Genomic DNA, 23,424 nt, shown 5'->3' on the forward strand with positions numbered 1-23,424 from the left:
ACACACTCACTCACGCACGCTCGCGCACAGACAAAGCTTCATCCCCTTTCTTGGCCTCCCCCTTTACCAGCTGTGCCAATTAAATTACACCATAGTGCAAATCTGCTAAATAATAGATGATAGGTCCTTTATCTCGGCTGCACCCGCCTTTTCATTTAGCCTTTATCCTCAACACGCCTGCCTCTTCACTGAATCGCTTGTCCCACTTCACTGCCTTGTGTACACCCATGTATTCAAGCTTGTCTGCCAATCATCCACCTTCTGGTGTTCAATTAAAATCCATATGTTTCAAATTCTGATGTCAGTTTGTTAGATGTTAGACATCTGGTTTGACGTTCAAGTGGACAGTTGTTTTTCTGACCAACCGTTGTTCAAGCATATTTCAGAGCTGCCAGGTGGTGGATAAAGGTTCTACCACATTGAAAGTCTCTCCTAGCTTGTTGTCTTTCAGTCTCTCTCTCTAACTCTCTCACAGTAGCAGTCATGACCTGAAGCTGCGTGCGTGCGTGCGTCCGTGTGTGCGTGCGTGCGTGTGTGCTTCCTATCCCTTTAATGTTCCACCTATAATTCTTAAGTCATATCTGAACCCTCCCTCCCACAGTTTGTGATGATTGTTAATGTATCATTTCAGTACAGGTTAAGTGGTCTCATTAACTGAACGAAAGTAAAACCATCGTGGTGATGGTTTGACTTTTCCCCTCCCTCAAGCACATGTTATTGTAAGCATACCATGAGTCCCCAGCCAATTGAGGAGTAGTTTAACTTCACTATAATTCAACTTCACTTTAAATTAGTTAAATACAAAAAATGTACGAGTGACTATTGGAGGGGGGGTCCATGGTCTATTCAGAGGTTTGTGACCCCTGTATTAGGACACCACAACACCAAAATACTGTATTTTCTACTAACTATAGTGACACGTGTATCCTTCTGTTTACAGCACCCCTTTGTGAGCTCGGTAACGACCAACCGGCCGCTGCGGGAGCTGGTGGCGGAGGCCAAGGCTGAGGTCATGGAGGAAATTGAAGACAATAGAGAGGAAGGCGAGGAGGATGACACCGCAGAACTCACTGTGGTACGTCAACCCCCCCCCGCCCCCTTCTCCTAACTCCCCTTTCAATTCTTTCTTTGTTCGCTTGTTGTCTTATTGTTTGTTTTTTATTTGGAAAGTGTGCCGTCAATTCCTGTAAAGCTTGGCGATTGACCTCTGCCAATCGCCAGAGGTCAATCTCTGTGTAAAAGGATCAGAAGTTGCCCTCTACAAAAAAAAAATCCCTATGTGTTTTGCTTTTCCCCATAAATGTCATACAGTACTTGGTGTGCCATAATTAGTATTTAAGGCAGCTAGTAAGCTAGATATTCTGTTTTATTCAGTTGCATGAAAGTGTACTACTACCGAGCAAACGCTAAACTAATAGCAGCCATAGCAATAGTCTAGACTGAAGTCAAGTGTGAAATGCTCCTGCATCTACATTCTACTACGCTGGCTACATGCGTTTTTAATTCCCCTGCATGGGGATTCTTGTACTATTTCAGCCAAGGACCCACATGTGGATTTGTACCTTGTGGATGAACGAAACACATTGTGGGCACCCACTAGCCTGTGTCCCATTTTGGGATGGGTTTGTGGTCATTCTTACACACATACCATTCTCTGGTGCTCAGCCAAACTGCGTCAGATGGCTCACAACTCTTGCGCGATGCTCCAAAATGTATTTTTTTTCTATCCCCATTGGAATACCCCGCCTGGTATGATTTTTAGGGTGAAAACCATGTTTTGAGACCCAGGATCCTATATTATTATGTCATCAGTTGACATTCTTTCTCATTTCACTCTATCATTTTGTCCTGTCTCATACTTGAGCGTCCCTCGCCGAGGTCTGGAGTTGTCTGTGTGTGCTCTGACTGAGGTTTCGTAAGGTTCACTGGTTGTAGTAGACCTGGGACTGTGGGAGTGTGTCTTTTAACGTTAAGCTCTACAACTCGCAGAACGATGCGAGGGACACGCACACAAACACACTACTTCCTACTACCAAAAACCTCAACTTTTCCTTTCTTTTGAAGTCCTTGTTGACCTTCGTGGAGTGCTCAGCGTTTCTTGTAAACACGGCCTTCCGGTGCTGTCCTTGAAGGTCCACGGCCTGCAGCGTTCTGCCTGCCAACAAGGACCGAAGGTTCCCTCGAGCATTTAATGGTGGGCTCTTGATTAGAAGGTGACGCAGTATCGGTGTGCCTGTAACCACAAACAAAGGACAGAGACCGGAACACAGCCATTCAGCCACACAGCACAGCTAAATATAGGCGCTGCTCTGGGTCTAACTGCACTGTCAAATCCTGAGCGTTGATTTCACTCTGCGTGTACAAAAGGTCCATTTGGTTCCATTTTGTACACTCTCAGAGTTGAGTTAAGGCATGATTTTACTGTGTAATAATAATGTATAGAAACACTATCACTCAACCTGTGACTGAGTGAGTTATTTAGACAGGGATCTGCCATGGTTTGCTGAATGTAAACAACAGTATGCTGCTGGCCCAAAGCCAATCTGGATCTGAAAAAATATTTTGATGAGTGGAAATGTTGTTTGTGAGGAATGTGTTAAGTAGGGATTAGATTGGAGTCGTCACACAACTCCAATATATTTCGAATAGATCAATATTTAAAAAGTAGTCCTGTGAAGTCCAAGGGCATAAAACATGTTGACCAACTTCCTTACTACTGTTGACCAACTTCCTTACTACAGTTGAACAGGATACATCATTTCACCATCAAATTAAATATGTTAGTCGCTAGATTATTTCTCACATTATCTTTTTCTGGTGAAAGAAAGAACCCTCCCAATCATTTTCTAATGGGTGATTATGCTTTTACGACCTTGTTAGATTATGGTTCTGATGATCCCCCCAGACTGTTAAAGGGCACATTAATATTCATGCTGCGTCTCTGTCTAGACGAGCCGTTCTGCTGTGTCTCATAATCATCACTTTCCATATCCGTGTTCAGCAAACTGAGAAATCATTACTTTTCAGTCCACTTTCGCTTCGCCGGTTGAATCTCATCTCTTTTACTCTCCATCTTGTCTCCCAGAGGACAATTGCCAAATATCTCAGATGCACACAAACACGCAGAGACACACAGTCATGCAGGTTAGCTAGTCGTAAACAGTCTTAAAGGTCTTGGACCCCAGCCAGGGTGAGTTAGACATGCAGTTCCTCCATAGCAATCCATCATACACAGCCAGACAGTGGTGTTTTCAGAGGGCCCATCATAAAGATGTGTTGTGACGGCAGAGAGATAATTCAAGAGGCAGAATTGCTCAGCCAGTCAGATGGCTGTAAAAATGATCGTGAACTTACTTTTAAGAGCCATTCTGTTCTTTAAGGGCTTTAAAACCTACTTCAGAGTTAGGCGTTTGAGGGGATTGTTTAAGACAGAAACGGTTAGACAAGTTGGTCAGTCCTCTAATTTAACGTCAATATTGACCCTCACAGATGGTCCTCTTACAACCCACCAGGCTCCTGTACACATACTGCTTCTGGAAATACCAAGCTAGTCACCATTCCTACATGTGAGCCATCATTTAAAGTGCCCTTCCATCTCTGTAATTATTAGGGCTATTTATTACCTGTTTGATAGCCAACCAGGCCAGGTGCATTAGAGCTATTTATTACCTGTTTGATAGCCAAACCAAGGCAGGTGCAAGCAGAGAGGGTTCCAACAGTGGTTGGAACTGAACAAGAATGGCTGCATTCCTGCCAAACCAAAAGGTCAATGGTCCCTCGCTACTAGTGTGTAGCTAAGAGGACTTTGGCCATTAGCTTTTGGGAATATCCCAAACAGTAGTGAGGCTAAAAACATTAGCACCTGGGACAAAACCAATAGCATAGATGCTAACATGGAGGCTTTCAGTAGATGTTTTCTCTTACTTTGACATCTTTATTGACAATGAAAACATATCTACAAATACATACATAAGCCCACTATTATTAAAAGGATAAAACGCAATAAAGCTGTCAGCTGACAGCGGTCCTTCTCATATTCGTGCATGACAATGATGCCCTTTCTTTCTCTTCTGTCCTTGTGATTCTCATTTCAGTCACCGGGCAAGGAGCCATGCCAGACCAGTCAAACCAGTATGGAAGTAGACCAGACTCCGGACACCCCAAGCCCCACCACGCCCACCCCAATCCCCAGGGAGGAGGCCCGTCCCAGCACCCCAGTGGATCAGCACCCGGACAAAGGTGTGGTGGTTGTCCCAGTTCCCATGCCCCGCCTGAAGCCCCAAGATGACCAGGAGGAGCTGGTCAATAAGCTCTCCGACGAGGTCATCGGCGACTTGGACAAGCCGGAGAGCGAGGCTTCCACCAAGACCTCAAGCACAGACTCGGGCATCGAGGATGGGAAGAGCAGTCCCAGCTCAGAGGAGGAGAAGGTTCAATTAGTTTCCCTTTCTTCTGAAACACACTATCGGACAATATTCACACGGCGAAAAAAAATCAGTAATTTGGCGAATCAGAGAAAAACATTTGAATCCCTTATTATTGACACTTGTCACTTGTTATTGGGATTCAACTCAATATTAATAAGTATGGCTGGGCAATACTGAAAATATATCGAAACGGATATTTAGAACCAATAACCGACTTGCAACCGAATAATCGAGAAGCATGTTTTTATTTATTTATATTTCTTTGTAAATATCAACAAATTGGCACAAAAATAGTTCTAGTATTTTTTTTTATAATCAACTGAATCGATTAATATGATTTAACGACATAACCCTGTATTATGCTTCAATATACGATGGTGTTGTGTAAAAATAGCCGATTTATAAGCTAACAACGCATCGAGAGCTTGTAGATCTGCTGTGTTCACCATGTTTCTTTTCTTTTAATAATTGTTCATTAATCGTAATCGAGGCAAAAGTTTGAAATAATTGTGATATTGATTTGAATTCATATTGCCCAGCCCTATTAAGAAGGTACTTGTTAATCTTTGGCAGAAAGAATATCCAGGCAGTCGATGTATGCACGAGTAACGTTATTCAATTCAATCCCTAAGGTGGTGGACACACCAGAGACAGAACAGCCGCCGTCGCTGGCCCAGCCCGAGGAGGTATCCGAGGAGAGCGTCGACATCATCATGGTACCAGCAGAACCGGAAGTCCCCAAGGTCCTTGTGGCCGAGGAGGACACCGGCCCCACCGTGAACGGCGAGCTACCGGCTACCCCCGCCCCTACCATCACCGTCACCACCACCACCGTCACCCCTGTCACCCCAAGCCCCACTCCCACCCCGGTACCAGCACCTCGCTTGGGGCTGAACGGCAGCCTTAGAAATGGTTCTGAGAGGGCGTCCATAGGATCCAATGCGGAGTTCACGTCGCCACGCAGCAACGGGAGGATGACCAGCCATCGCTACTCGGACGCTGGGAGCGTGGCGTCGGAGAGCATGGACCTGTCGGTGGTGTCTCTGCACAGCAGGGACACCATCTCACTCTCTGTCAAGGTACTGCAAGTCGGTGCAAAGCACGTATTGTAACACATAAAACACACATAATAATAATAAGGGTAATAATAATAATAATAATAAACTTTATTTGTAGCACCTTTCATGACATGAAATGCAGCACAAAGTACTTTACAGAGCAAGAATAAAGCACAAGTGCTTTATGGAAAAAGTACAAAATGATTAACAATAAAGCAAAAAAGAAAAGCAAAAACATAAAACAAACATACCAAAAAAGGCAGTGACTCAGGCAAAACAGTGAGGACATGAATAACAACAGAGATTTCAAAATCAGCTAAAGGCAAGAGTGAAGAAATATGTCTTCAGCTGTGCTTTAAAGCTATCTACAGAGGCTGTCTGTCTTAGGTGTAATGGGAATTTATTCCAAGCCTTCGGTCCCTAGAAGCAGAATGCTGCTTCACCGTGTTTTTTTATGTCATTGTAGACACTTCGAGCAGGTCAGCACTAGAAGACAGAGTTACGGCCTGGCTCTATTTAAAAATAGCAAATGGTACATTTGATATCTCACATGTAAAATAATAAATCACATAACTAAAAACAAAACATCCGGCAAAATCAGATTTTAAGTACGAAGAATAACTGGTAGTATAACTACTGATAAATTATGCATCACCAAGAAGTAAGCACTGGTCATAAGTCAGGTTAGTTATTCACATGGAAATGCACACTAAATATTTCTAGAGTTTGCCTGTGCACGTGTATCTACGAGGCATGTACCTTGCCAAATCTTGAGTGTTGATGTCTCTTGAGAGTAAAAATACACTCACTGTGGATGTGGCATTCTGATGTGCGTGCCGTGCATCAGCAATATCCTGCTGATAATGCATGTTTGACTAATGACGATATCTAACCAGCTTATAATCATTACGTCCCTCTTACCCTTTATTTGGAGAACCATATACAGTAGATAGACTGGATAGGACACAGACTGATAATATAGACACACAGACTGATTATATAGATAAGTAAACTAATAAATATGCAATAAAAGCTGTGCAGTCCTCTGTACCAGTACTGCTGGTGCGTGTCAAACTTTAGAACCTGTCAGTTTGAACATTAACACTTACCACCCTTGTGAGTGCGTACACTGTGGTTACTCCACTGTGGTTAGTTTTTTTGTCAACTCTATTTTGGGGTAAATATAACATGGGCCATCCTTGACTAAATGGACGGGGGGTAGCACAAGGTGTTAGAAGTGTGATGCTGACCCACGGTAGCTGGAGAACGGTCTGGTGGGTCCCCTCCTTGGAAAAACGTGGAGACTGTATCGCGTGTTGTGTTTTGGACTGTGGGTGTGTACTCTCTTAAACAGAGTGTAGCCTGTCTTCCATTAAGCATGACTCTCACATAACGCCCTCAATGGGAGGGTGGGGTCAGGGAATGAAACTAGCTGATGCTCTCAAATGTGGAACTGTTATTCATTTAGTCAGCTGGATTGAGGAAATGTATTTGAAAGCATTTATAATAAATAACTAATGATAATATTAAACTTGTTAATAAATGTGCATGGCGCATTTCGCAGCAAGGTTATAAAGTGCTTTACAACACAAGATAAAAATTACAGCAGCATAACACCAGAGATAAATGTACTGTATACAGCACACACACATACTATACACACACACACACACAGACAAAATAGCAGGGAGTACTCAATAAGCTGACCAAACCAGATTGCCAGTATCGTCCTCTTGAAATCTATTCTGAAACTCACAAGCAATGTCATGGTTTCATAGCAACAAAAACCCATGAGTATCACAGTGGGAGAAGTGGAGAAGCAAAGATAGAGAGGAGATGGAGAGAAGAGTGAGTCCATTTTATTGTCAGATACCAAGCCTTCTGAAGCAAAATATGCAACATTTTCCATTCATTAAGACCAATGGTGACCTTTGTGTGGGTGCTATTCAGTATTCAGCACTGTGAATGGAAGCTTCTATACAGCCCATTGTGACCGCAGCGCTTCTGGACGTTTATGGACAGGCCATGATTGGAATCCTATTGACTCTGTGTGTGTGTGTGTGTGTGTGTGTGTGTGTGTGTGTGTGTGTGTGTGTGTGTGTGTGTGTGTGGACAGTTGTCTGTTTGCGATATGCAAGTTCTTCCAGAACACATTATTCAGCAGGCCGTTTAGACAGCGGTCCAGCCAAGTGAATGGACTGCCTGTGTTTGTGGTTTAGGACTGAGATGGACTTCCTGCGTGCACGCCAACACACACAGACACAGGCAGGCAGGCACGCAGGCACGTGCACAGACATGCACTTTTGCTCAAGTGCATGTATACATGTGTACAAGCCCACATGTGTGCATACAGTACATCAGGTGTGTGTGTGTGTGTGTGTGTGTGTGTGTGTGTGTGTGCATGGATGTGAATGATGATAGATGGGGGCGGTGGAGTCACACAGAGCCTCAAAGCCAAACACAGCAGCTGGGTGACAGACCCCCCCCCCCCCAGTCCTCTGAACACACTGTTACTGTGTACTTAATACCCCCCACCCCCCACCCACACACACACACACACACACACACACACACACACACACACACACACACACACACACACACACACACACACACACACACACACACACACACACACACACACACACACACACAAAAGATTGATCATCACTATACAATGCAGTGGACCTTGACAGTATACTGTAAAGACAAGTAGGTCCCTGTAGCTACGTTGTCTGACAACACAAGCACGCGCACACACACAACACACGCACACACACTCGATCTCGCTCTGCTGGAGTGTGTTTGCTCAGCTGGCCTCTCATCACTGACATGGCGAGTACAGGCTGTTGATTGGCTGATGTACAGTACAGGCTGCTGATTGGCTCAGTGCCGCCAAGAGAAGCTATGACATCACATTCTTTCATTCAGGATTTCAACTAGGTTGGGCCATACAGACCTGTCCTATACTCTGTATCTGAATACCAGGACAGTGACGCCATTCTTCCTTCATTGCTTTCTTCATCTACTTCCTACTCTTCTTCTTTCTACTGTCCTCCTTTCTGTCAGTCCTTCCTTTTTCCATTCGTCACATAAGAAGTGATCATTAGCCCAGTGTTTACTGAGTGTATTTCACCATATCAGATCAGTACATGAACTCGGTGGAGGTATAGTTAGATAAAGGGATATTGGGAATAATCATTATTCAGCATTTTGTGCTTTCAAGGATATGGGATTTCCTACTGACCCACTGAGGGGCCTGGACGAGTCATTCTATAATTACATAATTCACTGCAGGCCTGCAACACGATGACCGAAGAATCACATACTCTGATGGGCAGCCTTCTATAATGCAACACTCTTATTAGAATGAAAGTGTGTTTGACTACATCTGGCTTCATCACAGCAGTTACCCAAACTAAACCGTGTTAACCCATTAAGACCTGAGGCCGATTCTATACAAATGTCTTCTAAATTTGAAATGCTTCTTTATCAGTGGTTCTCAAACTTTTTTCATATCAAGGACCCCCAAAGTTATGTATTTGGGCCGTGAACCTGCTTCTCAAAAGATTTTGTTCCAGGGACCCCCAGAAGCAAAGATTTGGGTTTTTAAAAAATCGCTTTAAAATCATATTATATTCAAAGATTTGCACACATTTTCACGATTTGTCAAAAATAGCAGATCTACAAGCTCGTATATCTGCTATTTTTTAATAACCAAAGTATAAAATAATGCTTTTTTTTTGCTAAAATCTTAACAGACACGGATGCTTGCCCATATTTTTTTATGGGTTAAACTATGAGTTGTGAACCAGAGTTGATCAGGTTGGTCCCAACGCAGTCGACCACTGATAATAAGAGAGGGTCCTATAGGGACAAACTATTTACTCAACTTGTGGAACAAAGACATTGTTTGTCCATTGTTTCACACAGCTGCAAAGTGTCCTAGTAGGTGGCTGATGTTGGTTGACTATGGTTGTTATGTGAACACTGGGGATTTGACTATGTGCTTAATGAATCTCCTCATTACAGTGACAGACGTGTGTGTGACAGTCACACAGACGGTGCTTGGGCGTTCAGTAACGTAGAACCAGCCTAACAGGAATAGCGAGGGATAGCGACATCACTGCCAGCACTCCTACTGTACCTGCATGCTGTACTATCTATTCAACAATACACCTCCATTGGCTACTGTCTATTTACAGTACACGATCACATTTACAGTACACGTTCACAAACTCTCATTCACTAAACATCAAATGAAGGCAAGCCCATGTTTGCCAGGGTGACATACTGTAGTATATGGACACAATCAAATCACAATATTCTTAACCAAATACCTCAATGAAGATAATTCTGGGGATGACTACTGTTTGTTTCACAATTACATTTTGGATAAATAATCATCAATAATAATGCCTATATACTAAGTGGGTAAAGGCAAATAATAGAACTAGAATAGTCAGTGAAGTTAATACAATTTATTGTAATGCAGCCTTAAAAACTATGCCATATCATTCACAATATTATACAGTATTATTCAAAATCTCAGATGATATCTAATCTAGTATCATATTGCGAAATCAATATAATATCCATGTTGCCCAGCCCTAGCCCATGTTAGAACTCTTTCTCTTGTGTAGTATGTACAGTACTTCGTTCTGACCTTGTGAGTTCGAGTCCAGCGCATGCCTTTTGTGGCGCGTTATCCATCTTGTCTCCCTACCCGTGTCATTCCTGTTAACTCCTTGGTTACCGCCATCCAAGAAAGAACATTTTTGCAGCCTTATTCTGCCTGATGCCATCCTTACCTCCCGCTCATTCACTGTTTTCCCTTCTCTGTGAAAACCCACTCCCCTGTTCCCCCCCCACCCACAGGACTCCCGCTTCTCCAGTAAGACTCTGAAGCGAACCAGGAAGTTTGTGGTGGACGGCGTGGAGGTCAGCGTAACCACGTCCAAGATCATCAAGGACGATGAAAAGAAGGACGAGGAGATGAGGTTTCTCAGGTAAACGTCTTCATGATGTCAATCTTGATGTCAATCTTGATGTCATGATGTCAATCATGATGGGGTCCAGGAACCACCAGGCGTCCTTGAGTTGGGTTCCATCTAGACTACTGATAGTTAGGAACCAAATGGACCCTCAGGGGTCTGTAACTCGGAGAGTGTACGAACGGGACCAAATGGAGCCTGTAAACTCTGAGAGTTAAATTAATAGTGAAGATTTTACAGTGTAGATTATTATTATAATAATAATATAATAATAATAATAACGATTCATCCAATTTATATAGTGCTTTTCTTGGTACTCAAAGTCGCTTTACAAGAACAAACAAACAAAAAACTTTATTAAGAGAATAACTAGTTAAAAGGCTAAAAACTAAGCAAAAGAAAATTAAAAGGCAAAATTGGTTTTGAGGGAGGTTTTGAACAGGGCAAGGGTGGGGGGAGGCTTTGATGTGAGTTCCAAAGGGAGGGAGCCTAGACATAACATTCGTATCAAATGGGAGTCAGTGGTCTAATTCATATCAAACCGTGTCCTTGAAATTAAAAAGGTTAAGAATCAAAGCACTTGGCTCATCTAGGTGTATACACAGCTGGGCGCTCTGTCTGTCAGTCTGGCTGTCGGTCTGTCTGTCTGTCTGTCTATTGTGCATTAGAATATACTAGACTCTTATTGTTTTCTCTCTTGTGAGGCTAAGGAACTCATGAGATCTGGTCCATTGTTTGATGAGGGATTGACCTAGGTTAGGACGTCCCAGTCGTCCCTTCACTAAACAAACTTATTTTGGGCGTGCTGCTCTTTTGGTTTCGACGCCTTTTGACATTAGTGTATACAAATGATCCAGCTTTTGTGGAAACTTGGGTTATAATTTGAAACTTAAAGAACTAAACAAGAATAACGGTCTAGGGAACTACATTTTGTCTAGTGTCAAGTTTATGTCAGTTTCTCCCTATAACTGGTTAGGAGAGGTTGGGGAATTAAAAAGACAATCTTGTGATAAACGACCTGCAATGTACATATGGGGACATAATGTATATTATATACAAACTATACGCCCATTTGGGCCCAATTAAACCCTTGAAATGCATCAGTCTCTAAAATAGAGCATTCTTCACTATAAAAGCTTAATTTTATCAACCAAGAGTTTAATTGACTTGACTATTCTTTAAGTAGACAGAGAACCTATCGCTGGTAACTGACACCGTAGATATATATACACGTAGATACCTCAGTGGCCGCTGATGTTCATTGGAGCAATGCATCAATGCGGCTGCCATATTGTCAGAGGCAATCTCCTGATGCATGGATGCTCCATGTACTGTATGTCTCTTGAAGCAGGAGGTCTGTAACATTTAAAATCATAACTCGCTGAATTCTCAACAGAGTTTGGTTTGTTTCAAATGTCAGACATGTACTTGACGTTGACATCCAGTGGCCAATGTGGTGTCTATGTATATTGTATTTGGCACTCGTGAGTGGCATTCCTATGGGTGTACACTGTACACATGCACACTAACGACATGATGTTTCAAGCATTCAGTGCACTACCAGTGCCATCTAGTGGTAGCTAAGGACATTGAATATCTATGCTTTTCAGTTCAGCTTTGGAGGCCTCAGCCTGTCAACCCTTTTTTATACCAGGACCCCATTTTATGGGGGAATTTATTTGGCAACCCCAGACTTTATTTATAGTGTGATTTCAAAGTTGAAATAAGGCATAATTAAAAATACATCACACATTGGGAGCATTGACTAGGAACATCATGAGAAAATACATTTACAACATTGTGAATGGAAGCATACAGTATACTGTATAGCCTATGTTTGTTGCAGAATCTTAGAAAAACTAATAAAAAATACTTAATGGGAAGGATACATTTTCTTTCTTCAGTTGCCGTCACCTTCCTGCAACCCCACAAGACCCATAGTTTGAGAACCAAAACAGTCCAATCAGACAACGCCATCTTTCTTCAAGGTTCTTATTGCATGTTAACCCACAAGGTTTGTTATGCAAAGACGTGAAGTCTGTCAAAATGTTGTTAATAGTGGCTTGGAAAGGTATTTATTGGTGTTTGAACCACTTAAACCCTCTACTCTTAGTAAACTTAACCGGAGTCGGCTCTGTACTTGGATCAGACTATTTTCCCTCTACACCAACTATCTTCACCAGAGATGGCTCGAGCTTGTAGATCGGCTATTTTCAGCAAATGTTCCCCCCGGAATAGCGATGCTAGGGTTCAAGTGGTTAAAATCCCAATTAAATCATGGTTCGAATAGACATTAACGTGTGTGTGTGTGTGTGTGTGTGTGTGTGTGTGTGTAGACGTCAGGAGCTGCGTGAGCTGCGTCTCTTGCAGAAGGAGGAACATCGTGCTCAGGCCGTCCTCAACGCAAAACTGGAGGCTCAGAAGGAACAGATGCAGAGACGCTTTGACCAGGAGATGAACGTGAGTGCACACACACACACACACACACACACACACACACACACACACACACACACACACACACACACACAAACCTCTCGTGTTTACTTTTAATGTTTTCCTGCTGGGGGGCAGTTTGTTCATATCTTGTATCCTGTGTTTATGGAAGATGGGAGCCCCTGGGTACACACACGTTCGTTTTGCAAACTTTACTGGACGTTGCACTGGCATATTCACATGCAGCTTATTCATCATATCTGAATTATAGCCGATCTGCTATTTTCATTTGGGAAAAATTGATTTAATTATTCATTTCTTTATTTTTAGCTTTTTTGAAAGTTAAATTCTATTTTTGAAAATAATGATAATAAGGAAGCCAGGGTTGGTACAAAACAGGGAGAGTGAATCACCTCTCACCCTGAATCACCTGCCATTGCATCGATGACTGCAACATTTGAACATTTTCATAAGTTCTTTGAAATGGGAGTGAATTGATAGGGTGAACGTAAAGTAAGGACTGAGGGGAATGAATAAAAGATCCTTGGCAGCGTGACAGACCGGTCCTCCATGTCTGAACCCCCGCAGGCCAAGAAGAAGCACTACGACACGGAGCTGGAGTGCCTGGAGAAGCACCAGAAGCAGACCATAGAGAAGATGGAGACGGACCACGCCATCAAACTGCGAGACGAGACCAAGCGCATCCGCACCGAGCAGGACAGAGACCACCACAAGTTCCAGGATCAGATGAAACACAAGAAGAAAGAGGTGTGTGTGTGTGCTCTGAGGCAGTGGTCCTCAAACATTTCCATGTCACTGAAGGACCCCTAAATTGTATTTCGCCGCAGACCCCCATCTGCAAAGATGACAACAAGAAATATCTAATTTATTCCCAATTTTTCAAGTTTTTTTCCAAGATGTTTGATTTAAAAAATATAGCCGATCTACAAGCTCACAAGCTTGTAGATTGGCTATTTTTGAATAGCTGAAGTATAAAATGGAGTCAAGGTGGTTAAACTGATTCTGAGAAACAAATTCTGTTGGGGACCCCCTGGAATCCCTTCACGACCCCTGGGGCTCCTCTGACCCTGTTTTTGAGAACCACTTCTCTGGAGGGTTCAAAATATTAGGATCTTTTTGGGATCTTTTGAAATCTCATGATTTTGTACATAGGCTACTACAGTGTAAAGTCCTACAGTAGGTGTCTTTTACATTATAAGCTCTTCCACATGCCAGGTCTCTTTGAATGTTATTATGATATGACAGATCCGGCTGAATGCAGCTTAACCGTTCTCTTGACCATTTAATATAGGTAAAGCAAGCGGTGGATAAGCTGCCCAGGAATCAGCGGAAAGAATCCTTGAAACAGAGAATGAACACCTTCCAGCAGACGAAGGCGACAGACGTAAGCTTTTGAATATACATATTGTTGTGGAGAGGTGGGGTGAGGGTCCTTGGGGATAGTTTGAAATATGCTGGTGGTCAGGGAGATAAAAAAAAAGATTGAGAACCACCACTGACTGTTCTATATTAACTTTCTGCCTTTTTTGTGTTTCAGGAGCAGGACTTCCTGTCCAAGCAGAAGAACTACCTGGACACTACACTGAAGAGGATCATCTCAGACAACAAAAGGGAGATCTCTGAGACGGAGAGGGACTGTCTCGAGAAGAAGCAGACCCTTATCAGAGGTACAATATACACATTCAGGACGCATGGTCAAAGAATCAGGAATCAAGAGAATGTGTCACTTCTCATAGAGGTACATGCAGTGAAATGCAAGTGCGGCAAGGTCTGCAAAACTGTGCTAACGGAACACAACGTACTGTAACAATACTAATGGATGTACTGTAATATAAAAGGGGATAATTAAATATAGAAACATTATAATAATAATATGATGCAATTTAAGGAACACTAATGAGGCATGATTAAGATAAAGTAATATAATAATTTTAGCAGCATTGGGTAATGGCAAATGGCCTATTATCGCCCCTGCCTTTAATATAATAAACACAAGGATGTGAAATTTAAATGACTTAATTATTCTTAAATTCACAGCTTACGATCAAATAAATATATAAATGATACAAAATGTACCAGAAGACTGATCAAAAGAAAACATTGTGTCTGTCTGTCTGTCTGTCTGTCTGTCTGTGTCTGTCTAGGGGATGAAGTGGACTGAAATTTAGAGGCTTATTTATTTTCTGCAGCAAACTCAGCAGAACGTGTTTGAGCGAGCGTAGTGACGAGCAATGCACCTCAGGCAGGGTTGTTTTTGTCATGCATTGCGGGTGAAATCGGGAGATTAACTGGAGAAATTTACCAATCAGAAGCTCAGCGGAAGAAAGGCTTACAAAAGTAGGGAGATTGGGGAGTATTGGCAGTTACTGTATGTACTTGGCCTCTTTCTGCTTGATCAAGTGGCCACTCAGCCTGTGTGGTAGCTGCTTTGCTGTCCTTGAGTTTTGGTTTGCTGGACAATTTGAGACGGTGTACACCTAAGATATTTACTGTACGTGGTAATGTTGCAGTGTTTTTTGTAGTACACCCTTTTGCAATTGTTGGGTTACAGTGTGGAGAGAAAGCTTGCTAAGATGCTTAGGAAAAACACTGTGGTTGTTTACAGTAATCCACTGAACCACTTGGCAGCTAGCATCTAAACCACTGACCTAGCATCAGCTGATGGGGATTCATAAATTGATTTGAGCTTTTGTTTTTTTTGATCAATTTGAGACAGGGCCATAATTTGGTGTTGTTAAGATGGATGCATTTATTTAATACTTTTGAGACTCTCATAGAAGTTATGTGCGTGCGTGCGTGCGTGCGTGCATGCATGCGATCCTGAGCATGCCTTTGCATTGTATCTTTAATATTTGTATATGAAATCAGTGATGCAAACGTAAACAGCTAGCTACCTACACACCCACCCACTGCTTTTTGTTCTGTAAGATGTTTTTATTCTGTAATTGATTGACTCTGTACTTGCTGACTAGATATTAAACAACAAACTCGACTGTATTTTTGGGCTGTGGTGGTCTTGTTTACGTTGGTAATGTCTGTAAACATTGGAGTAAAAAACAAACAAAAAGAGACATTTCCCTTGCCTAAGATGCTTCTTTTAATACGGACTCGCATCTCTATCCCTCCTTCTACCATCCATCCATCCATCCCTGTCACCTCATCAGAGCGAGAAGCGACGATCTGGGACCTGGAGGAGAAGAGTCTGCATGAGAGACACCAGCTGCTGAAGCAACAACTCAAAGATCAGTACTTCCTCCAGAGACACCAGCTCCTCAAGAAGCACGAGAAGGTAAGCACACCGCAACATTATTTTCAGTTTAACCACTTGAACACTAGCATCCCTCTGGGGTACTGCGACACGCTATGAGCGTATACAATCTGCTATTTGCGCCAAAGGTATTTAGTGTAGCCCTTGCCCCTTGGGAATCTGATCGTCTAAGTATAGAGAGGGACCATGGGAATACGGTCAACTAAGTATAGGGTTTAAGTTGTTCAAATGTATTATTTCCATCACGCAAGAAAGTTAAGTTAAGCTTTCAAGTTCTATCATCACAAGTCACAGCTTGAGACTACTTTTATTTGGTTTTATTAATTTATACTTTTGGCTAAACCATGTTCTCAATTACAATAATAGACTATTAATGCCCAGAGAGAGATTTAGTTACTGAACTGTATAAACATCTGCATTTATATAACTGTTTATATAGATGAGTGTATGGTGTAAACCAGATGTGTGGCTCAGATGATCAGAGGTGGTGAAAGCTGATCTTTTTTTTTTTTTGGTGTGCTCGCTACCACAGGAGCAGGAGCAGATGCAGTGCTACAACCAGCGTATGATTGAGATACTGAAGGGTCGGCAGCAACAGGAGAAGGGCCGTCTGCCCAAGATCCAGAGGAGCGAAGCCAAGACCCGCATGGCCATGTTCAAGAAGAGTCTCCGCATCAACTCCACCGGCAGCGCCTCTGAAGACCGAGAGAAGATCAAACAGGTAACGTGGTGGTGTTTAGTCTCATATTAAACAGTTGAGGAGTGATGGCGTGGTAATGTTTTGGCATCAATAAAAATGATTCATGGGGTATTGACGTATTTTTTTTGTCTGTGTGTCTGTCTGTCTGTCTGTCTTTAGTTTTCCCAGCAGGAGGAGAAGAGACAGAAGGCGGAGCGGCTGCACCAGCAGCAGAAACATGACAACCAGATGAGGGAGCTGATTGGTCAGTGTGAGTCGAACGTACGGGAGCTGCAGCAGCTACAGGTAACCCTTCAACCCTACTAAAAGTAGCAAAACAAATAGCCAAATTAGCGTCTCTGTCGGCTGGAAACCTCATATGTCCAAAACTGTGACTTTTCAGGATTTAAATAAAAAAATAGCAAAAGTAGCAGATCTACAAGCTCAAAACGCTTCGTGCCGTGTTTCGAGCTTGTATATCTGCTACTTTTGATAGTTTTGTGTGATGCTGTGGTATGGTCAAGTAGGGCATTAATTTACGAAAAAAGTTGTATTAAGGAGATGAGAGCTTTCTGCCCGACAGCAACAATATTAATGTAGGGGTCCTTGAAATGAAAAAGTTTGAGAATCACTGTTCTGGACCACGGTTCAGATCCACTGGGGGAGAAACACCGCCACCTAGTGGTTAACTGTGTCAAATGATGTCATGTTACAGAATGAGAAGTGCCACCTACTGGTGGAGAATGAGACCCAGAGGCTCAAGTTCCTGGACGAGCAGCACAACCAGCAGCTGAGGGAATGGAGAGATCAGCTGAAACCAAGGAAGAAGGTACTGCGTGTTCCATTGAGGACCACCCATTAGATTAACCACTAGACCCTGTGTACTTGGTAAAACAGACCTGAGTGTGCGCTGTTCTTGGCATGCTCTTTTTTTTCTTTCCTTACACCGAATGTCTTCGGTCACAACTTGTGAGCTTGTAGATCTGCTCTTTTGTTCTTTTCTTTTTTTTGATCTGGTACATGTGTCATATCTCAGTCCAGTCTCAAACATGTAGAACCATGGCCTCAGATTTGGAGATGCTGATCCTCATCCCAGCCGCCGCATACTTGACCGCGAACCGATCGCGAGACATACTGTATATACTTTTTCGTGCACCGATGTTGCGCACCGAGAATAGCTGATGTACAAGCGTCGCTTTTTTTCTCTGCCGTTCTCGCCGCACGATCGCGCGATGGAACATAAATTAGGCTTTATTGCCTGCAGCTGTGCGAGCTGTAAAGCGCAATACATACTCCTTCCCACGTCCAGACTTTTCTTCGGAAAGGGAGGTGATATAACTACAAATTGACCTCATTCCGATCCATTGCAAAATTTGACAGAATACATTAACCGTTGGGCGGGAACCCCTATTTGTAACTATACATTTCAGGACGGGAACCCCTTTTGGGGTTCCTGTTACTACAGTATGTACAGTATAAAGCAACATAAATGTTTTGTAATTTTTGAATACATATTTGAAGTTTTTCAGAAAACTTCAAATGGTGTTTTTAGAATCGGCCTCCGGTCTAAATGGGTTAAATGGGACTAACTTATTCCTTTTTACTGTGTGCTTTTTCTGTTTATATCTTTGTTTCCTTTTTACCTAGAAATCCTCCTTTAAGCCAATTTTGATAAAGGATTATAGGGAATAATTTATTGACCTGCACACCTGTAGTACATGGCGACATGAATGACAGCTTGGCTTTGTCTTGTGGGGTTGTGCGTGTGTGAGCACGCTACGGAAGACTGAAAGAAAGGAAAAACTGACCGCCTAGCCCTGTTTTTCGTCTCTCCCCTTCCTCAGACCCTTGAAGAGGAGCTGAACCAGAAGAAGCGAGAGCAGGAGCTGTTCTTTAAGATGAGCGAGGACTCGGAATGTCCCAACCCCAGCTCCCCCAACAAACTCACCAAGTTCCTGCCTTATGCCGACTCCTCCACCACGTAAAACAGTCCCCGCTCTGACCCTGGCCAATGTCAGCTTGACACCTATCAGGACCAAAATACATGCATGTGCACGCACCCGCACACATGCACACCTACACATGAATGCCTACTGCTGCCTGCCGCATACCTGCCGCGCGAAGCCTAATTTATGCTCCGTCACATGCCTGTGTGGCTTAAGTCTTTCTTAAAGGCAGAATACTTATCCCTCCTTTATTTTCCTTTCACTGGTATTAGATATTTATGTTTTAATTCAAATTTTAGATATTTACTTTAACAGGGAAAAAAAGTGTTGCGTTATTTAATGAATATGTGACATCCTCATATAGCATCTGCTCCCGTGTACAGTGTTTTGATTTATTTACTCTTTGAGTCTGCCATTTACCAGTCAAACATGAGGCAGTGAGTGGTCCAAGGGAAGGCTTCCTAATTTAAACTTTTCCATGCCAAAAATTGCTTAAATTTTTACTAAAAATTGGCACCGCTGGTGGCCCCCTAACATGTGACAAGGAGTCTTCCGGTGTGTGTGTGTGTGTGTGTGTGTGTGTGGGGGGGGGGTTGGCGGGTGGATGGAGGTATGAAATTGTTTCCAAAGACGAAAGGCAGTAGAAGTCATGATGCCTCATTAAGTTCTGTTGAGTTGGGCCCGGCAACTGAGCACTTTTTCTTTATCCCGCAATGTTATCTTCCTCTTCCAAAGATTGTTATACCGAAAATCGCACAACTCAAAAATGAACTTTCTGTTCGAATTTTGTCTCCATGTGCCTTTTTTTTGTTTTTAAGTTCAACATTTGTGCTTTGAATTCAGATGGAAATAGTACATCCAGTTGCCAAATTCTGTTTGTTGTATTTTTATTTTTTAAATATTTTTTTTTTAATCTGAGCTTGGATTGGAGGGATATTAAATTTAGTGCTCAAGAAAATCCTTACATAAAAATTCTGTTTCAACATTGCAAATATTAGTCTAAGATTGAAACGACACCTAAGAATTGAAGGATTTTCATATTTTGTTTGATATCTTGTTTTGAAATGGGAGAGTGGGTGAGAGTTCTATCCAAAGCCTATATTAGAATTAATTTCATTTTGTTTTAAAATATATATATTTAAACATTTTAAATGTTCTTTTTTGAGCGGTATGGTTAACAAACTAGGGAAGACTAATAGTGTTTCATGTGAAGTGTTACTATTATGTCTAATATATAATTTTTGTTGTATTTTTACTGTAAAAGTTCTTTCTTTCACACTGGATGGGAACTGATCAAGCCAAAGCAAAATACTGTTCTTTTTGAAGGATCTTAGCAGTCATAGGAATTCAAAGTAAAAAGTTAATGAAATATGTAATTAAGTGTTTATATGTTTATAAATGCACTGTCTGCTAGCCAAAGTGCAATATTATGTTATTCAGTTCAGTTCTAAGAGGCTTATTACATTATATTTTTTGCTCACGAAACTGTGACTTCCCTAGCACTGAGAGGGGAGGGCTATGTGATGAGGGTTTCATTCTGAAATGCGAAAATATATATTTGTTCTCTTACTTGAAATTAATCACCCAATCACCCAATGGTTAAACTATAGCTGATTCCATCCAGAATACAATTATGAAGTCTCAAGGGACATTCACACCAAGCACTATATCTACAACTATAGATCACCATTGTCTTTGTTATAGTTTTGGTGTGGAGTCTGCCATCCACTTGAATTAGAATGATTTTTTGTTATAGTGCTCGGTGTTAACAGCCCTTAAGTTTGTCGTATAGACAAACATTTTGGAATGAAACTGCGTTTTTCAAGGGAGTGCACCATTTTGGTTTGTTTTGTACGATATACATCTTCAGTTTGAACTGAAACTAATCTGCAGCTTAAGGCCTTGCTACCTTTCCAAGAGGGGTATTATTATTTTTATCTTTATTTGAAGACCCATTTGACCCGTAGATTGAAGTCAGGTCATAATCAGGTACAGCTAAATCTATTCTCTTGTTTCTCTCGCTCTCTTGCATTCTATTAATTAGTTTTGTGCAATTGGTTGTAATGTTTTTGCCACGTTTGCTGGCTACGTCATGTCTTCCTCGTTCGGTTTACATTGCATTATTTGAATGGAGGGGGTGTGCGTGTGAATGAGACTGTCCAGCACAAGGAACCACTGTTGTAAATAAATCTAATAAAAAGTTATTTTCTAATTCCTATCCTACGTTTTTTTTTGTGTGTGTGTGTGTGTGTGTGTGTGTGTGTGTGTGTGTGTGTGTGTGTGTGTCATCACAGTTGTTCAGTAGCAGCGGTAGAAAGTAACTACCGGTAAATACAACTGTGCGTCGCAACGCGTTGTGAGCGTTGCGATGCAACGTTTTGTTGAAAACTTGTGAAATACTTGTGAGTACTTTTTAGAAGTACTCTGTAAGTACTAGTTTTAGTATATATATTGAGTATATTTTTATGTAAATTTTGAATACAGGACTTTTACTTGTAATGGAGTATTTCGTGTTATTGATACTTTTACTTGAGCAGACATTTAGTAGTTGTTCCAGCGCTGTTCAATAGCATGTATCATACAGCTGCTATTTTCACTTTTGCTTGACACTCTTGTACGACAAAGTAGGGCATTAAAGCGGCACTATATAACTTTTTTTTAATGAATACGAGTATGTTAATACAATATAGCTTATACAATTGGGGTAGTTGTATTTTGTCTCCCTGCTCTTCTATTGAGACATTCAGATTGTGTCAAAGGTCATGTCTCACCTAGACACACATTTTTACCTGATGGTCAAGATTCAATTTATCCCCTGAGCAAGCAACAGGCAGGCTTTATTAGCTCAAAATGGTAAAAATGGCAGCGCTTGCACAGGAACCGGGTTCAAATTGGGGGTAGACGAGGAAAGTTACATAGTGCAGCTTGAAGTGACGACAAAACAAAAAGTTTAAATATGGAGAAATATGGTTTCTGCCCGACAGCGATGGTCAACTGCATCTGGAATAATAAACCATAAAAATGCCATGCTACACTATGTTGTCCAAGCTACACTGTCGTCCAATGTAAAAAACATTTTTTTAAAAGATGCTATGCTACACTATGTCATCCAATGTAAAAAATATTAAATAAATACCATGCAACACTTTGTGGTCCAAATCTTTTTTTAAATGAGCGGCACCCGCTTGACACCGCAGTTGTGATTGCCGCTCTACGCGCTGCCTGTAGGCAGTCATAGCTGCGGTGTCGCGGTGCGGAGCGTTGACACCGCAGCTATGACTGCCTACAGGCAGCGTGTCTGTGGATTCGTCTATAGGTGCTTCCTGTGGTACTTCCCTGTCTATGGTGCTTACGAGTGCTTCCCTGTTTTCTATGGTGCTTCCTATGGTACTTAGCTGTTTTCTGTGGTGCTTCCTATGGTGCTCCCCTGTCTCCTATGGTGCTTCTTGTGGTACTTAACTGTTTTCTATTGTGCTTCCTATGGTACTTAGCTGTTTTTCTATTGTGCTTCCTATGGATACCTGCCATCTATGGTGCTTACTTAGGGGTGGGACGATATATCGATATCGCAATACTTCCTCCCGCGATAAATAATCGATATACTGCCGAAAAATATCGATATTAATATAATTTTGTATAATATTATTGTTTTTCCGACTCTGTATTTGTGTGATGATGATTTTGAACTGTTTGGTGCTATTTTATGTGTTTATGAATTGAATACAAGGACTGTCGTGATATATCGTTAGTGAAATTTCATGCAATATATCGCGATATATAAAATATCGTGATATTATTGTTATCGAGGGCCTAATATCGTATCGTGTCATATCGTATATGGGTATCGTGAGATACCCATATCATCCCACCCCTACTTACTATGGTACTTCCTTACTATCTAAAAAATTAAAGTCACTCTATACTGTGTTGTCAAATTTAAAGAAAATTAAGTAATGTTACGTTGTCAAATTAAACAATAACATAAAAGGCATACTATACTATGTTGTCATATGAAGAAAAACAATCATACTATACTATTTTGTCAAATTAAAATATAAGTCATGCTTACCTGTCCTCTATGGTGCTTCCTATGGTGCTCCCCGTCTTCTATGGTGCTTCCTATGGTGCTCAGCTGTCATCTATGGTGCTTCCCACAGTATGGTGCTTCCCTGTCATCTATGGTGCTTCCCTGTCTTCTATGGTGCTTCCTATGGTGCTCAGCTGTCATCTATGGTGCTTCCCTGTCATCTATGGTGCTTCCCTGTCATCTATGGTGCTTCCCTGTCTTCTATGGTGCTTCCCGTGCATCCTTGTATTCTATTGTGCTTCCTATGGTGCTTCCCGGGACCGTACCTATGTTCCCCGGGTCCCTAACCTTAGTGGGGGAACATAGAACCCGGGGAACATAGGGATGACCCCGTGCTTCCCTGTCTTCTATGGTGCTTCCTTGTCATCTATGGCACACCATGCTTCGCTGTCTTCTATGGTGCTTCCCTGTCTTCTGTGGTGCTTCCTATGGTGCTTCCCTGTCTTCTATTGTGTCCGGGTAGGACTGCAAGTACGCTTCATTATCTGACCATTCACTGGCCCTCAAT

The 23,424-nt window shown here is 42.0% G+C and overlaps 1 protein-coding gene across 1 annotated transcript in view; it reads left to right on the forward strand.

The window, feature by feature from the left end:
- stk10 (serine/threonine kinase 10) overlaps positions 1-21,047 on the forward strand; it is a 61,477-nt gene extending 40,430 nt beyond the window's left edge. Inside the window, exons 8-20 of the mRNA XM_080434568.1 lie at positions 941-1,075; positions 4,095-4,430; positions 5,060-5,506; positions 10,364-10,494; positions 12,816-12,939; positions 13,504-13,683; positions 14,228-14,320; positions 14,474-14,603; positions 16,101-16,225; positions 16,737-16,925; positions 17,064-17,189; positions 17,599-17,712; positions 18,728-21,047. Coding sequence (XP_080290694.1) covers positions 941-1,075; positions 4,095-4,430; positions 5,060-5,506; positions 10,364-10,494; positions 12,816-12,939; positions 13,504-13,683; positions 14,228-14,320; positions 14,474-14,603; positions 16,101-16,225; positions 16,737-16,925; positions 17,064-17,189; positions 17,599-17,712; positions 18,728-18,868 — 2,271 coding nt within the window. The 3' untranslated portion in view covers positions 18,869-21,047. The remainder of the gene's footprint in view (positions 1-940; positions 1,076-4,094; positions 4,431-5,059; positions 5,507-10,363; positions 10,495-12,815; positions 12,940-13,503; positions 13,684-14,227; positions 14,321-14,473; positions 14,604-16,100; positions 16,226-16,736; positions 16,926-17,063; positions 17,190-17,598; positions 17,713-18,727) is intronic.
- The last annotated feature ends 2,377 nt before the right edge of the window (positions 21,048-23,424 follow it).

The sequence above is a fragment of the Gymnoscopelus braueri genome (assembly GCF_963280865.1).
Source record: "Gymnoscopelus braueri genome assembly, chromosome: 8".
Taxonomy (NCBI): Eukaryota; Metazoa; Chordata; class Actinopteri; order Myctophiformes; family Myctophidae; genus Gymnoscopelus; species Gymnoscopelus braueri.